Source organism: Bufo bufo, chromosome 3 (assembly GCF_905171765.1).
Source record: "Bufo bufo chromosome 3, aBufBuf1.1, whole genome shotgun sequence".
Taxonomy (NCBI): Eukaryota; Metazoa; Chordata; class Amphibia; order Anura; family Bufonidae; genus Bufo; species Bufo bufo.
Window position 1 is genome coordinate 94,801,421 of NC_053391.1, and position 17,248 is coordinate 94,818,668.

Here is a 17,248-nt window from a genome sequence, read left to right on the forward strand (position 1 = left end):
TTGGTGCAATTCTGAGCTACTAGTCTATATAATACATATGTAGCCTACATATTTATTATATAGACTAGTAGCTCAGAATTGCACCAATATCCATTTACTATTACTGCCAGAACATGTTGGGTGTAGTAGTTTCATCCCAACTGGGCAGTCAGAGGTTGTAGGCTACAGAAATATAGCAGAGTTAGTTATAAAGCCATTGATAGGCCAATGAAGTATTTTACCATATGAAGGCAAAAGAAATGCATGACAAAACCAGCTCTGCTACATCCAAGCATATACTAGAAGCTCAATAGAAGTGCCTACACAAAAGAGCTGCACCCCAAGACAACAGAAAAAAAACATTACTTCATAGCACAAGTCACCAGTCATAACTTTACATACATTGCCCATTGAGGGTGACAATTGAACAACAGGTGCGCAGCGGGTGTATAGCAACACATGTGCTACAATGCCGCATCACCTAAGAACAAGATGTATAAACAGGCAAAATCAAAGTGGCCATAAGCAAAATGAAGTATAAATAGTGTAGTAACTAATATAATAATACATAACGACCGTTGCCCCCATAATAAATAATTATGCCTTTCAGAAAGATGTGGGAACACATCTCGGACATTTCCAAATCAGAGGATACACCAATAGCTCTCCACGTGACAGCTTGTGATAAAGGCAGGGTAACCTCGGTGCAGTTTCAAGGAATTGAACAAATCAGGATGTCAGCGAGAGGGGGAGATGTAGACCGTTTTTTGCTGCAGAGAGAGGCTCAGTGGATCTTCAGATTACAGACTACCAAACCCACTGGCCTCAATGATGATATTTCATGTCTCCTTCATATAATCCCCCCCCACTTGCTGGAAGAAATTGTGTGGTCTTTACTACTACTCTCTGGCATGTCCCTCTATATATATTAGGCCACTACCTAACACTTTCTGAAAGGCATCATTATGTATTATTATATTAGTTATTACACTATTTATACTTCGTTTTGCTTATGGCCACTTTGATTTTGCCTGTTTATACATCTTGTTCTTAGGTGATGCGGCATTGTAGCACATGTGTTGCCATACACCCGCTTCACACCTGTTGTTCAATTGTCACCCTCCTCCATTGATAAGTATAGGTGTCCACATCCTATTTCAGTAATTACACCCCTATGGTTTTTTTCTATAGGGTGTCTGTCCACACCAGTGGTCATGTGTGATCACTTGTCTGCACCAGGGATCTTCTTGGATCGCCCGGCCACTCTCTGGTTCACTTACATATCCAGGACCGCCGTTAATATTTATTTTCAGCGCGGCTGCGCTTTTCCCGGGGTGTACCCTAGTTCCTCCTCCTGGCTCTCCAGCTGACTGGCGATGTCAGAGGCAACGTCAACGTCATGTCCGGCAAGCCGCACCGCCGGCCGGGGAGGAGACTCAGGGGGAGGAGACTCAAGGGAGGGTAGGGCTGGCTGCAAGGAAAGTCAACACTGGGGGGCGGGCCCCGGGCCTGCCGCCCGGGTTATACAGGCACAGCACTACTGCAGGGCGGGTCCACAGGCGGCCGGGGAGGAGACTCAGGGGGAGGAGACTCAAGGGAGGGTAGGGCTGGCAACAAGGAAAGTCAACACTGGGGGGGCGGGCCCCGGGCCGGCTGCCCGGGTTATACAGGCACAGCACTACTGCAGGGCGGGTCCACAGGCGGCCGGGCCCCCTGGAGTGCCGGGCCTGGTCGCAAGTGCGACCCCTGCGACCCCTGTATGTACGCCACTGAGCAGAGGGCAGTAGTGGAATACCAGCTGCAACATGGTCCTCGCCTTTCCAGTCAGCTTCCGCTCTTCACAAGCGATGAGTGGGCATGGATGTCTGACCTCTGTGAGGTTTTACTCAACTTTGAGGAATCAACACAGATGGTGAACGGCGATGCCGCTATTATCAGCGTAACCATCCCACTTCTGTGTCTACTCAAACGCTCGCTGCTCACAATGAAGGAGGACGCTTTGCATGTGTAAGAGGTGGAAATGGGGGAAGACAGTACACAGGGTGATAGCCAGACCACCCTCCGTTTGTTTTCTCAGCGCGATGATGATGATGATGATGAGGAGGAGGAGGAGGAGCAGGAGGCGGTTGCCTCTGCTACAGAGGGTAGTACCCACAGCAGATTTATTCCATCTGTTCAGCGTGGATGGGCCTGATGAGGACAGCGAAGTCTTGTCTGTTGGTACTCTGGCACACATGGCTGACTTTATGTTATGCTGCCTTTCCCGTGACCCTCGCGTTATACGCATTTCGGCCAACACTGAATACTGGTTTACCCTTCTCGACCCCCGCTACAAAGAGAACTTCTCATCTCTCATTCCTGTGGTGGAGAAGACTAGAAAAATGTTGCAATACCAGAAGGTCCTTGTGGAAAAATTGCTCCAAAAATTTCTAGCCAACAACGCTAGTTGCAGAGTACGTAGTTCATTGGGCAACTGAGGAGGGGAGATGAGGGGAACACACATCAGTTCCAACAGAGGCAGGGCAACACTCTCCAAGGCCTGGGACAGTTTTATGACACCCCGCCAGAACCTCACACTGATGCACGGCCTAGTGTCACAAGGAGAGGAAAGTTTTGGAAGATGGTGAAGGAGTACGTAGCAGACCGTGTCAGCGTCCTCAATGATCCCTCTGTGCCTTACAACTATTGGGTGTCCAAGCTGGACACGTGGCATGAACTGGTGCTCTACGCTTTGGAGGTGCTGGCCTGCCCTGCCGCCAGCGTTTTGTCAGAGCGGGTATTTAGTGCTGCTGGGGGCATAATAACTGATAAGCGCATCCGACTGTCATCTGAAAATGCTGACATGTTGACTCTTATCAAAATGAACAAGGCCTGGATTGCCCCTGACTTCTCTACTAGAGGAAAGTGGCTGAACATAAAGGCACTTTAAATGTGGCTTTTATGGTGTATTGAATACACTGTATCCCCATGCACCCCTTCTACCATAAAAAAGGGTATATGGTTTAATCTTCCTTTTCTCGTCCTCCTCCTCCATCATATCAACATGCTTATTAGGCTGCCCTCGCTCCTAATGTTTTAGAGGGTCAGCTCAGCAGCAGGCCCTCAACCATAATTTTTTCAATGGTCAGCTCAGCAGCAGGCCCTCAACCATAATTTTTTCGATGGTCAGCTCAGCAGCAGACCCTCAACCATAATTTTTTAGATGGTCAGCTCAGCAGCAGGCCCCTTAACCATATTTTTTTCCATGGTCAGATCAGCAGCAGGCCCTCAACCATAATTTTTACCATGGTCAGATCAGCAGCAGGCACTTGCCCCTAATGTTTTAGAGAGTCAGCTCACCAGCAGACTCTCAACCATAATTTTTTCGATGGTCAGCTCAGCAACAGGCCCTTACCCCTAATATTTTAGATGGTCAGCTCAGCAGCAGACCCTCACCCCTAATTTTTTAGATGGTCAGATCAGCAGCAGGCTTTCGCCCCTAATGTTTTAAAGGGTCACCAGCAGGCCCTTGCTCCTAATGTTTTTGAGGGTCACCAGCAGGCAGTGATGGTCAGTTCGCAGTGTTCGCCAACGAACACATGCGGGCTGCCATCTTGACTCACCCGTCCGGCGATGCATAGGCTTTATGAGTGTAGGAGTCCCACTATATGAACAATTGTACCACAATGTGAATGAGGCCCTCCTTTATATACAGGAAATATACAGGAAAGAATGTCTCCTAACAATTTTTCCTCTAAAATCGATTTTATCTTCGGTTTTGTGCGTATTATTGTCAGTCTGTAAAAGTGGCGTACTACTCGGACAACATCGTTCCCAGCAGCGACGTGGGAGTCCAAGATGCATCCAGACATCCTCCCCATGCTGTTCCCAAACCATTTCAGTGGTGTTTCCATCAATTTCTGTCCTTTTCATGTGAACCAGACACCCTCCCCTCTTCAGAGCAGGGGGTGCCTGGTTTAATGCTCGGGTTCTCCCATTGACTTCCATTGTGCTCGGGTGCTCGGTAGATCACCCTAGCATCCCGAGGTGTTCTACTCAAGCACCCGAGCACTTTGGTGCCCGATCAACACTAGATTAGACACATAGGATATCTAACACCAGATTGGGGGCTCTAGATTTGCTCACATCATATTGGCATCTCAGTCATATCATTTGCAAAACCTTAAGACTGACCACATGTGTGGTCCTTGTATGAAAGCATTCATAGTCTTTTATCATAATGGACCTTTATACAGGCATTAACAATATTGTATGCCCGGCCAGCTTTACTAATGATGCCATGCTAGGTGAGATCACAATAACGTCAGAAAACCTCTAAATCATATTTTATGCATAATCCTAAAGGAGTCAGATTAGCTAATATCCCAAAGAAGGGTTAAAACAGGTAAAATCTATCAGAATGTCTAAATCTAGAAGTATATAGTCTACTTACTTGTCAACCACATAATAAATAGTGGCCTCCGGAGCAGAAAATTTCTCTTCAGTTAGTTGCCAAACGATAGCAAATGTCTCCTACATGAAGAGTCGTGTTATTTCAGGGTGAGCTTTCAAACAATTACAACTTTGTGACTATAAAATTAACAAAAAATACTAAGGAAATAATAATAAAAAAAATCCACTGGTCTGAAGTAGAGCTAGATCACATCTTCTATTATTTATAGTGTAGACCTGGATTCAACAAAGTAGTTGTAGAATTATTGAATAGTCGGCATTGCAGAGGAAAACACAGTAAACCTGCTGTAATCTACCTATGGTATAGGAACGTTTCCTAGAACTGTCCTTACACTCTAATGTGTGTGGGGAGGTCTCGACTCTCACTCAACAGAGAGATGATGTCGAGGGAGGGGGAGAGACGGTTCAGGCGAAATATTTTCGCCCAATCCTTTTGTTCTCCCTGGGGATAAGCCCCAGCCAGAAGTGTCTGGTAGCAGCTTTCTCTGCTGCCCCCATAGAATACATATACACGTTCAGCCGAGCCAAACATGTATGTGTGTTGGGCAGCTGGGAGGGAGTTGGAAGAGATAGCTGTCGGCCAAACAATTGTTTGGCCGACTGCTATTGAATGTGCATGAGCAGCCTAAGGCTATGTTCACATGAAGTTTGACCAATGCATTTGATGTATACATTTATATTTGAAATGTATAGTATAAAGACTCTGACCTACAAAACAGATTTATCCAAACACAGATATAGGAAACAGCTGATCCAGGGGGGTGAAGGGTGTTGGACCCACATTGACTAAATATTGATGATGTCCTATCCTGAGGATAGGGCATCAATATTATTAGCCTGGAAAAGCAGAAGAGTCCCCTTTTTGTTGCAGGGTGGACTATACTAAATGCACAACAATATTATTATACTTTATAATTAATCTCACTATACAAATTCAACTATTTTATAATATACAGTATATAGATGCTATAGTTATCATCATTAAATTAGTGTTCAGTTGCGGTCATTGGCAGTTTGGGAGAGAGCCCAGGTAGAGTGCTTACACTGAGGCCCAGGTCATCTAATTTATGCCTCTGGATTAAAACATTAGATAGGATTCAACATTGAATTAATAGTTCAACCTACAGTGGAAGCGTCAAACACAGGATGTCTGATTCCACAGGTCATAGTAGAATTAGATGATGGTGTGATTTTGGGTGCAAAACATTCGACACCTGGATTTTTAGGCTGAAAGCAAAACACAAAAACATTAAAGAGTACCTACACATTCAGATTACTTTTGGAAATAAGCTGTCATGCATGTGTATATGAGCAATAACATTATGTCTCGCCACTATATGGAATTTATTTGTACAGTTTTTCCCTCTGCAGGCTCAGTCTCTAATCCTCAGTTCTCTATAAGCTAGTGAATAGCTGCTATGATGTCTCCCATACACTGCAAGCAGAGAAAGGAGATTCTTATCTTTTACATACAGAAAGCATGAAGACAGTATTGATAAGTACTGAGCAGTATAAATAAGTAACCAGAAGGTGAGGCAGTAAAACACTTATCAATTGCTACAGCCTCTGTGCAGGTGCTTGTCTCACTGCAGCTCACTCACGCAGCTGTAATTTCTTCCCTAAGTGATCTGACAGTCCATTTTGGTCTCAAAAGACAGAATTCACAGTGAATGTTAGTTAAGGAAAGAATCGGAGGAAAAGAACATTTTTCTTTGACAAGATATATTACAAAGTTTCTTATAATCGCCTTTACTATTAATTTATGCAGGGTTGTGAATTTAAACACAACAGCTGTAAAATGTGGTACATACTGGTTGTGAATTAAATGAGACATAAAAGTACTAAAGGACACAACTGCTAACTACTGAGCCATTGGGCTAACATTTCTAGAGAACATATTAATAATCATAATATACCGTAGTATATTTTTTCATTTACCGGTTTAATCAAGGTAAAATGTAGGTTTTCTGGGTAAATTAGTGTCACATTTGTCACGTAGGAATGATCGCCTGAATTTGTTAGGGACAGTGTTGCAGTCACATCTTTGGTATATCCAACCACCAGTTGCTTTCTGAAGTTAAAGAAAAAACTTGATAATATAGAAAATAATGCATAGGGTTAATGAGTTATAATCCCTAAATGTCACCACTTACCGAGATACCTGGGTGGTCAGCGACAAGTTTGGGATGCATATTGACTTGTTATTGCAATCCTTTTCGTATGGTAACTGTGCAAAAACAACAGAGGCATTTGTTGTCATGACCCTTGATATATTTGAAGCACAAAAGACTGTATGACTCCTATCTTCACTTACAGTATATACTCCGTCCTATTTAGTATTTCGTTTTGACCAGATTTTAAACATTGCATCTCTTGCAAACAAAGTGAATTCCCTGGTATATGCGAAAGTATTCATTGTGTCTGACAAAACTGTCATGACATATGTATAAATTGAAGACATGTTTGACATGTTTGTGTGAGGCCTTGTCCATTTGTGTCTCATGGAATGAACTAAGAAATTTGTCTGAAAAGTTGGTGGAAGACTTTGTTCATTTTATCTGATAGACTGAACAAAGAAGACATGTCTGAAATACAAGGGTTGTTTTTAAGAGGTTTATAACTTTTACTGGAGTATAGATTAACAGTATTCTCCTGTTTGTTGGCGCCCCCTAGCATGGCATTGCTGAAATGCATGCTTAAAGAGAACCTGGCACAACTCTTGACAATTCTGTTTTTGTGAATAATTGTACATAGTTACATAGTTAATACGGTTGAAAAAAGACATAAGTCCATCAAGTTCCACATGAAATGACAATTCTGGAACATTAATTCCTATATCTCTATGTCGTCCTATTCCTCTATTACTCCTGCTAGAATGTATGAACAAAGAGATAACTGGGTGCTCCCTGTTGGAGGGGGTCCTTGCACAGTCTGATACTATGCAATCTACTCAATCAGTGCTGCCAGTGTCAGACTATGTAGGGATACACCTGCAACTCGTAACACCCAGTTGTGCATTGATTGATAATAAAGGAATGACACAACATTGAGTTATAAGAATAGATGTCCCAAAATTGATGTCCCAAAATAGATGTCCCAAAAAGGTATGTGAATAGTTACCAAAGAGGGCTTGTCAGGAGAGATGACAGGCCCTCTTTAATATACAGAACAGATGCCAAGATAAATCATTATTCCATATAATAATCGCTTGATCTTTGTGAAACCTAGAATTATTAAAGGGGTTATCCCATAATGTAAGAAATTAAAATCATGCATAATCTAGTACATGACAACCCATTTCTAACTAGGCTAAAACCAGCCCTGTACCTCCCATGGATCCAGAGATGTTCCCATTCATTGCTTCAATTGTTTTGCTAGATTTATTTCAAGCTGGCAGCTTGGGGGTGTGCCCTTTCTCAGAGGGTGTGTCCTGTCTACTGCAGCTAGTGACATTTGTAGGATGGAGCTGAGCATGTGCTTCCATCTCAGTGAGCAGGACAGAGAAATTAGAAAAGGAGAAACCAGCAGGTGGCGCTATACAGATAGAGTTCACTGAATAACTCAGTAGCTATAATACATTTTTAATTACATTCAAATGCAAAAGTATTGAGATCCAGGTGCCGGTTTGAAAATTGCAGAATATTATTAATGGGAAAACCCCTTTAATCTTTACTGTCACTGCAGCGGTTAGCTTTTATTATTTGTGAGGTTTTTTTGTTATTTTTTTGTTAATTTTTTTTTTACCTGAATGTAGGTATAATCTTGCTCATAACCATCCAGCACTGGTGGTGGGAGATCTCTTCGTACATCAGAATTCAGAGTATAAGATACCTTAATTACAATATCACTGAAACAGTCATAAGTACATGGCTGTGAAGTAGAAAAGTGAGCAATAAATTAGAGATTTTTATAAGGTCACATGGGGCTGAAATTATCTAAAATAAAGATGAAAAGGACCCTCTCCATGTTACTCAATCTACACGATGTGTGGCTGCACAATCTGCCAAGAAGCCCTTCTGTGGTCGTTTAGCATGTAGAGAAATATGAAAGACGTCCTTAAACTAGGTTTTAGGGCTCATTCAGATGACTGCATATTTGTGTCTGTATTCGTACTGCAATTTTGCAGAATGGATGCGGACCCGTTATATGTACTTCCAATGTACTTCCATTCCTCAGCCACACAAAAAAGATAGAACATGGCCTCTTCTTGCCCATTTTTGTGGACAATAATAGACATTTCTATCATAGAGCTGGCCGTTCCGTTACGCAAAATGCGCAACGCACACAGCCGGTATCAGTGTTTTGCGGATCAGCAATTTGCGGACTGCCAAACGGAGACGGGTGTCTGAATGATACCCTATTGTGGGGCAAGTTTAGTCTGATGAGATAAAGAGCACACCATTGTAAAACCACTTTGAGACCCTCGGACTGCAGGGTGGACTATATGACCTTGCAGTCTGATGTACTCCCACATTTGTGGTCTGGGAGTGAGGACCATGATGTGTTCAAATAAGACTAGGTTCACATATGTATGACACATTTTCAGGTTTTTTTCTACTCTGGCTTAGGAACAGAAAAATGAAGAAGAAAAATAATATTTTCTGGGTCCAGCATATGATGGACACCAACAGTGCCTAACAAACCTCACTGTCTCATGGGGACCGGTTGGGTTTCTGTTTGCAGATATGAACCTAGCTTAAAGGGGTATTCTGGTTAGATCCACAGGATAGGGAATAATTATTAGATCAGTGTTGTTCCTATAGCTGGGACAACCACTAATCAGAAGAACGGGATCCCCATACACCCTGCAGCTTCCCTGAATAGAATGGAGCAGCCGGTCCTGCATGCGTGCAACCATTTCTTTCATTTCTATGTGAATTCCGGATATATTGGAGCACTGTACTCTGCTGTCTGTGGAACTCCCATAGAAATTAATAGAGAGACCACGTGCATGAGCAACTGGCTGCTCCGTTTATTTCAGGGGGGCTGCAGGGGGTACGGTGCCCCCGTTCTCATGATTGGTAAAGGTCCAAGTGGTAGTACCCCCACTGATCTAATAGTTATCAGGGGATAACTTGATCTAACCGGAATACCCCTTTAACAAAACTTTGAAACACTTGGCTTGAGGTGCACATAAAGATTATATTATGTGATAAAATATTGTACAGTATAAAGGTGGAACCCCCCCAATTTCAGCTGAAAAAAAAAAACGTTGAATTAAGATCTGTCAGATCTGCACAATTAATGGCCCACATAGGGAAAAAGATAAAGCTGACATGTTGGACTTTTTCTGTCCATTTCTATTGTTTCCTGAAATAAGCAGCAGCAATTCTATATACACTTATCTGCCCCTAATCATAGAAATGGTATTAGACAATTAAGGCACTGTTTATACTTGGTTTTTATGCTTACATTGGAAGTATTAGGAATATTCCATAATATACCGTATACCTCCAATGGAAGCCTCCGTCTTATAGCATTATGTATAGCCATTCAGTGACATACAGTATGTCGGCCATTGATTCCCATTGTTAAAAAAAAATTATATCAGAAGGTACTGTATACGTTCTTTTACTGTGTCCCACTGCATGAAAAAAGACTATGGGGGTCATTTATTAAACAAAAATGCACCAAAATTAGGCGTATTTCTGGCGTAGATTATGGTGCAAAGGTCCTTTTTGCACCGCAATCTGCGACTTCTCCCCGATCACGCCAGGTCTAAAAAGTGGGCGCTGCATGATCAGGGGGAAGGGGGAGGGCCTGGTTTAGTTGTAGAAAATGGTCTAAATGTAAGACAGCTAGGAAGCTGTCTTACATTTGGAAGCGGCGGTGGATCCGCCGAAGTTATAGAGTGGCCTGCACCTCTTCATAATGTAAGCCGTGTCCTGAGGTGGGCTCCCCAGGATACAGCAAAGTCACGAACAAGGAAAACGACTCTAACACCAGCTCTTGTAGAACAGACTTTGGTTTACTGTTACGGGATATCAAACACACTCCCAAATGCAGTGAACATAAAATCAAATTACTACATTCAGCCCGGAGGCTGAGACCCCTGTGTCGCACAGCACGGCACCCTACAATGGTAGCCCTGGATTTTATGTGGCTGTCATGGCCCATGAACAGGTAGGAACAAGAGTTAGGGACCACTCATGAGACAACCTTGACGCGGTGAGTGGCTTACTATGCTTTGGCCAAAATATAAACCAATGTCTCGTCCAGCATGGAGGGCAGAGTGCTGGATGTAGTGTGCGATCACATTTGCATTTTAGGTTTGATCTCAGTCTGTAGTATTTAGGCGCCAATCTTATATTGAGGTGCGTGCACAATTTGGCTTACCGACCCGGGTCTGCTCTGTCTCCGCTGATGATTCTGAACCGAACAAACTGTCAAACGAACATGCGTTACCACAGAATGGGTAATCTGTTCCTCAGCTCTCATCAGCACTCCTAGCAGACGTCCTCTGTCTCCTTGGCAGTAGTACTACTCTTTCTGGATAAGATCAGGGTCCTGGACACGAACAGCTTCACTTGGCTGCAGTCCTGGTTGCAAAAGGGTGATTCCACGCTAGGATGTTAATGGATTTCTTCTCTCACACACTTTTCCAGTCTGCAACTAAGATGGAAGCCAGCTTCCTTCCTCTAGACATACAGCTCCACCTCCTATGAATATTTAAATCTGAGCAGTCTGTTTAGCTGTGTGGGGAAACAGCGGCCTCTTGTGGCCAAACAGCAAAATAACAGTGTTCATGCAATAAGAGCTGTTTCACAATCTCACATGCCACCCCACTAGAGGTTGTTGACCTCTGGAACCCTCCCCCCACAAACTCATCCTATGATTAGTGCTGTGGGGGCACCCCAGCTTTGGCCCTGGATGACCTTCGCAGAGTGAAAGGCTCAGAAGCGCTGGGGACGCCAGGCACATCTGCCAGGGGAGGAGCTACTAATTGTTCAGCATTTTATTTGGGGGGCAAACTTGCCACGGTTGGCACCTTGGCGGGTACTGGGGCAGGGACAACCCACCATTCCTCCTCTTCCTCCTCTAAGGGGATTTCCTCTGTACCCTGAGAATGAGGAGGGATCTCCTCCACGCACACTGGCTAGTCAAAATGACAACATCTTAACATGTTACGGTGTAAGTTTCGTGAGAGCCCCCCAGTCCCTATTGGTTCTACCTCATATACCGGGATGGCAGGGTCTATCCTCCTTTTTACTGTGCATGGGACCGCCTCCCACCGCCCATCCAACTTCCCAGATGGCCGTTTGGCTTTGACCATCACTCGATCACCCGGGGCATACCCATCCCTCTGCATTGGTCTTGGGTTAGGGTGTACCACTTGTCTCAGGCGCTCTCCCACAACCTTGTGGACCGCTCAGCCGGCGGAGGTGCTCTTGCACCCATGCGATGGTACTTCTCGGTGGTGGTTCCATCAGGTCGGCCATGTGGAGGTCTTCCATCTCCTGTCCGGCTCTCCCAAACATGAGCATATGTGTGGAGTATCCGGTGGTACTGTGTACCCTGTTGTTATAAGCCCACATCAGTTCAGGTAGGTATTCGGGCCACCAAGCCTTTTGGCTATCCTCCAGAGTCCGCAGCATCTGGAGCAAAGTGTGGTTGAAGCGTTCGCACGCCCTTGGGGGTGATACGGGGTGGTGTGGGAGCATTCAATCCCATACTGCTGTTACAGTTCGTTCATTACAGTACCCTGGAAACCTGCCCACTGGACTGAATGTATTCTCCGTGGACACTCGAACAGCTGTATAAAGTGTTTGCAGACCGCTTCTGCGGCCGACGCTGCTGTCTGGTTTCTGGTGGGTACAGCCACCGCATACTTTGTGAAATGGTCTGTCAAGACTAGACAGTACGAGTGTCCAGAGGTAGAGTATCCAATCTGCACATATTCGATCATAAGAAGCTCTAGTGGCGCCACTGAAGTCCGGATGGCCTGGACAGAAGCCTGCTGTTCAGTACTCTTGCTCAGTCAGCAGGGCCGACACTTAAGACATGTCTGCCAGATCTGGGCAGTTTACCAGCCCTTGGGAGCCACTTGAATGTCTTGTCCCTCCCGAAATGGGCACCCCTCTCATGGTCTTCCCGGGTGGCCTCCGGTCCCAATGACATGGGGATGACAATCTGTTGCCGGTACTGCAGCTCTGACTTTAAGTATATGGTCCGACACAGGAGGCCCTGGGTAACAGTCAGCTTATCCCACTGCCTCAACAACTTTTGGTCCTCTGGAGTCAGACGGGCCTGCTCTTCCGGCCGATGCCAGGTCTTGGTCCGGACCCATTCTTTCACTTTCCACAGGTCTGGGAAGCCATTCTGGACTCTCTCCCAATCAGCCAATGTCTTTTCCAACACCATGGACATCCCGGACGCCACCTCACTTGAATGTGCCACGTCCTGAAACATGGGTAATCAACCAAGGTCACGAGTTTCAGTATCCTCTAGCTCTTCATCGGCTATCTGAGTCGGCGCCCTTACAAGGACTCGGGAGATTGTATCAGCGTTGCCGTTCTCCCTACCTGACCGGAAGTTGATGCAATACTAGAACTTAGAAAGGTGAGCCAACCACCTCTGCTCAAGCGCACCGAGCTTGGCATTCTCCAGATGTGCTAACAGGTTGTTGTCCATCATCATGGTCACCTCTGCACCTGTCAGGTACTCCGCAAACCTTTCGGTCATGGCCCACACCAGCACCAGTAGTTCCAATTTAAAGGAGCTATAGTTGTCAAAGTTGTGCTCTGACTCCTTCAGAGACCAGCTGCCATAGGCAATGACTCTCTCACATCCATCCTGGACTTGGGATAACACGGCCCCCAGACCATGTAGACTTCCGTCATTGTACAGCAGGAATGGGGTGTCGAACTGCGCATAAGCCAGAATCAGGGCACTGGTCAGTGCCTCCTTCACTGCCTCAAAGGCCTCTTGTTGCCGGGGTCCCTGTCGATGGGACGATTCTTCGGGCCTCCCGCAGTGCCCCTCAAAAACGCATTTAATGGGCCACCAAATGAGCAAATGTGGGTATAAACCTCCTGTAGTAGCTGGCCAGTCCCACGAATGCCCACACCTCTCGTACTGTACTCGGCTGGGGCCACTTCTGGATGGCTTCCACCTTGCTGGGGGCCGGTTTTACTCTGTCCGGGGTGACCACATGTCCAAAATACTCTATCTGCTGTCTAAACAGTTGGCACTTCTTGGGCTTGATCTTAAGCCCATGGTCTCGTGGCCATCCTAGGACCTGTCGCAGCTTCTGGAGGTGATCTTCAAATAAAGCCCCAAACACTACTATGTCGTCCAGGTATATCAATACTGACTTGAAGTTGAGATCCCCTAGACAGTGCTCCATCAACTGCTGGAATGTTCCCGGGGCATTGGAGAGACCGAATGGCATCCGGTTGAACTCGTAGAGTCCCATAGGTAGAATGAAAGCCATCTTCTCTTTGTCCTTCTTGGCCACCGGTACCTGCCAATACCCACTGGCCAGGTCAAGAGTCAAGAAGAACTTCACCTGGTTTAGGGCTGACAACGATTCCTCAATCCGTGGGAGGGGATAAGCATCCCAGACAGTCTGGGAATTCAGTTTCTGATAGTCCACGCAGAACCGGAGACTCCCATCTTTCTTCCGCACCATGACTACTGGAGCAGCCAAGGACTTTGACTCTCCTGGATCACCCGGTTTTCCAACATGCTGGCTAACATATCCTTCACCTCCTGGTACATTTTAGGTGGGATTTGCCGGTAACGTTCCCTAATCGGTGCAGTATTGCCGGTAGGGATTTCGTGTTCAATGGCGGAAGCACACTCAAAGTCCTCATGTCGTGAGAATGCCTCTTAAAAATTCCCAGTGGGTGTCCTCCAACAACTTCTGTTGTCCAGGAGTCAGAGTCTTGCAATCCATGACCACTCGACCATGACCACTCCGCTGTCGGGGTCTCCCGTTGATGAACATCTACAGCATAGGTCCAGGCTGATCTTCTATCAGGCTGTAGCGTGAAGCTCCTTCGTCAAGAGATATCCCCCTTGGACACATAAACTTTGGCCAGCAAGGTGTTTTCAGGGAAGGTTAACTCGCAGTCCTCAACATTTAGGCAGCGTACAGGCACACATCCATTCTTCACAATAGCCAGTGGGCAAGCCTGCGTTTTCTCTTGATAAGTGGGCTCGATCAGGACTTCCAGTCCATTCAGTCATCGTCCAGTCCCCACCAGCAGCATCAATATTCGTTTTTGTCGAGGTGGGATCTTCACCGGGGTCCTCCGCGGCACCTTCACGTCTCCGATGGGCCGACCAGACATGTTACTCTTTTGCAGACTACAGACCTAGACCATCAACTCTATGCCAAGGAAGGGCCGAAGTGGTTAACCACTGAGGAAGGAGACAGAGATCTCTGAAACGCGTATGGTGAGGACCCCCAGACGCTATTCATCATTTTGAGGTTCGTTGTTAGAGCGCTCTAACTTCTATTATTCAAGCGGTATCCAACACCATGAGCATTTGGACCCTGCAACTCTGGTAACTACTCCTGACCAGAAGGAGACACCGGAAGATCAAGACATCGTCAGCGCTGTAGGCACGTGGGACGCCGCGGCCACAGACATAAGCAGCATTAATTTACTACTCCAAACACCGGGACTACAAAAATATCACCCGCAGCAGACACGTAGTATATCGGCTGACCCTCCGCTGTACTGCGATACTGCCAGGCTGTGTTCCAGTCGAGTCATCAAACTGTAAGTAAGGACATTGCCTCCTAGTCTGATTACTTACAATTGCAGGAACCGCTGAAAGTTGCAACAACTACTAATGTATTCCAGGGTATGATACACCATTTCAACACTGTGGCGATACCTTGTTATACAATTGGAATCATTTGAAGCCATTTATTGCAATAGCTATTGCCGTTTTTTATAGTGGCCTGAACTTTTTAATATATTTTTACTAGTGCAATTCCGCAATATATTTTTACTAGTGCAATTCTGCTGTAGATGAAGGATCTGTACACACAACTTTCTATCCTATAGAAGTGGAATCCTCCCTCTTTTTTTCCATTTTCTTTTTATCTTACAGGTGGAACTCTCCATACATAGGTGGAAACATCCTATATCTAAATGAACGTTTTATCTTTATAGCTGGACTCACTTTATTCTTTTAATTTTTAAAGGTGGACTCACGTTACAATTCTTTAAAGGTGGACTCACAATATGAATTGATCATAATATTTAGGTGGTCTCATGATTATATATTTTTCACGTTTATATTTTTCACGTTTGTATTTAATTTTATTATCTTGTGGGCCCATTGTGGATACTGTTCTCACTTGGTTGAATTGTAGATGAATTCTGATCACTATATTGATGAATTCTGATTGGTGACCATACCCGTGTGAAGAGAATTGCCACATTTTACATATATATACTTTTTATATTTCTATTATAATACTCTTTCTGAATGGTTAGAGGTTTATAATCATATGGGGACTATCTGAGACACCCATTGACTTACCTGATCCTGGTCCGCCCTTGAGTGTCTCTGAGACTCCTTATAGACTGCCTTATATCTATAACATTATCAATTATGGTACTCTCTCTGAACGGTTAGAGGTTTATAATCATATGGGGACTATCTGAGAGACTCATTGGCTTACCTGACCCTGGTCCGCCTTTGAGTGTCTCTGAGACTCCTTATATACTACCATATAACTATTGGATTAAAATTTTAATAAATAGATTTCTCTATGCGTTAGTTGTATTATTCCAAATGAGGTGTGCACAACTACTCTATACTCTTGTCACAACCAGACAGTTGAGAAGCTCTGACAGGAGCTTTCCAGATCCTCCTCCGTGAGTTTCTTTGTTTTGGTTAAATTCCTCATCTCGTTAGTCTATCTCAGCTGTCATGCAGTTGGACTGATTGCTTCCCTTTAAGTTCCTCCCCATGATGCATTAGGTTGCGGCTTATACAACTTCCTGGAGTGTGTGTGCTTGCTGTTTCTATTTCCCAGTCCTCTGCAAGATAAGTGCTGTTCCTTTATTTGTGATTTTCTGTCTGCTGGATTTTCAGGTGACCCTGACTCCCTCCGTGTCTAGTGTAGGGAGCCGGTAGTCATGTCCCCTCACTATTGTAGGGTCTTCAGGTATTAGATAGCTGAGGTATGTGGATATGCGCCCATCCACCTTTGGGGTGTTTGCATAGGCTGAGCAATTAGGGAGAGTGGCAGGTCTCATGTAGGGGTCTCCCTTTTGTTCCTTAGTTGTGGATCCAGTGAGTCATTATTGTATTGCATTGTCTTGTTTCCTGTTCACCATCCGTGACATTATAAGCCGCCTAAACCGTCTCAAGCATGATCCGGTTTCACTTTTGGCTGAGCGCTTCCAGGGTCTTTCATTGGAGGTAGCTGATCTCCGTAAGACTTTTTCTCAGTTTCAAGTGACCGGTTCAGCTTGCGTTCATAGAGTTTGTTCTGAGCCTAAGATCTCGCTCCCGGATACGTTCTCCGGGGGTAGTGAGTATTTTGTGCGTTTTAGAGAGGCTTGCAAACTCCATTTTCGCCTTCTTCCCCATTCCTCTGGTGATGAAGAACGGAGGGTGGGGATCATTATATCACTGCTCAGGGGTAACGCTCAATCCTGGGCCTTTTCGCTGCCGGAGGGGGCACGGCCCCTCCGTTCAGTGGATGAATTATTTTTAGCCCTGGGTCAGATATATGATGATCCGGATCGTATTGCTCTGGCTGAGTCTAGACTACGTCTGTTATGCCAGGGTAAACAATCCGCAGAGATATACTGCTCAGAATTTCGGAGATGGGCAGCTGATACTG

General features: G+C 45.1%; 1 protein-coding gene across 2 annotated transcripts in view; it reads right to left on the reverse strand.

Annotated features, from left to right (window-relative positions):
- ITGAE (integrin subunit alpha E) overlaps positions 1 to 17,248 on the reverse strand; it is a 137,953-nt gene that overhangs the window by 25,894 nt on the left and 94,811 nt on the right. The window contains exons 20-24 of one of the 2 annotated variants that reach the window (XR_005777447.1): positions 8,176 to 8,301; positions 6,585 to 6,658; positions 6,370 to 6,502; positions 5,557 to 5,658; positions 4,412 to 4,647 (exon numbers count right to left, since the gene is read on the reverse strand). Coding sequence is in view for 1 of the 2 variants with exons in the window: in XM_040423354.1 (XP_040279288.1) it covers positions 4,412 to 4,491; positions 5,557 to 5,658; positions 6,370 to 6,502; positions 6,585 to 6,658; positions 8,176 to 8,301 (515 nt within the window). In the remaining variant the exon portion in view is untranslated. The remainder of the gene's footprint in view (positions 1 to 4,411; positions 4,648 to 5,556; positions 5,659 to 6,369; positions 6,503 to 6,584; positions 6,659 to 8,175; positions 8,302 to 17,248) is intronic. The other variant, XM_040423354.1, reaches the window with a different exon arrangement.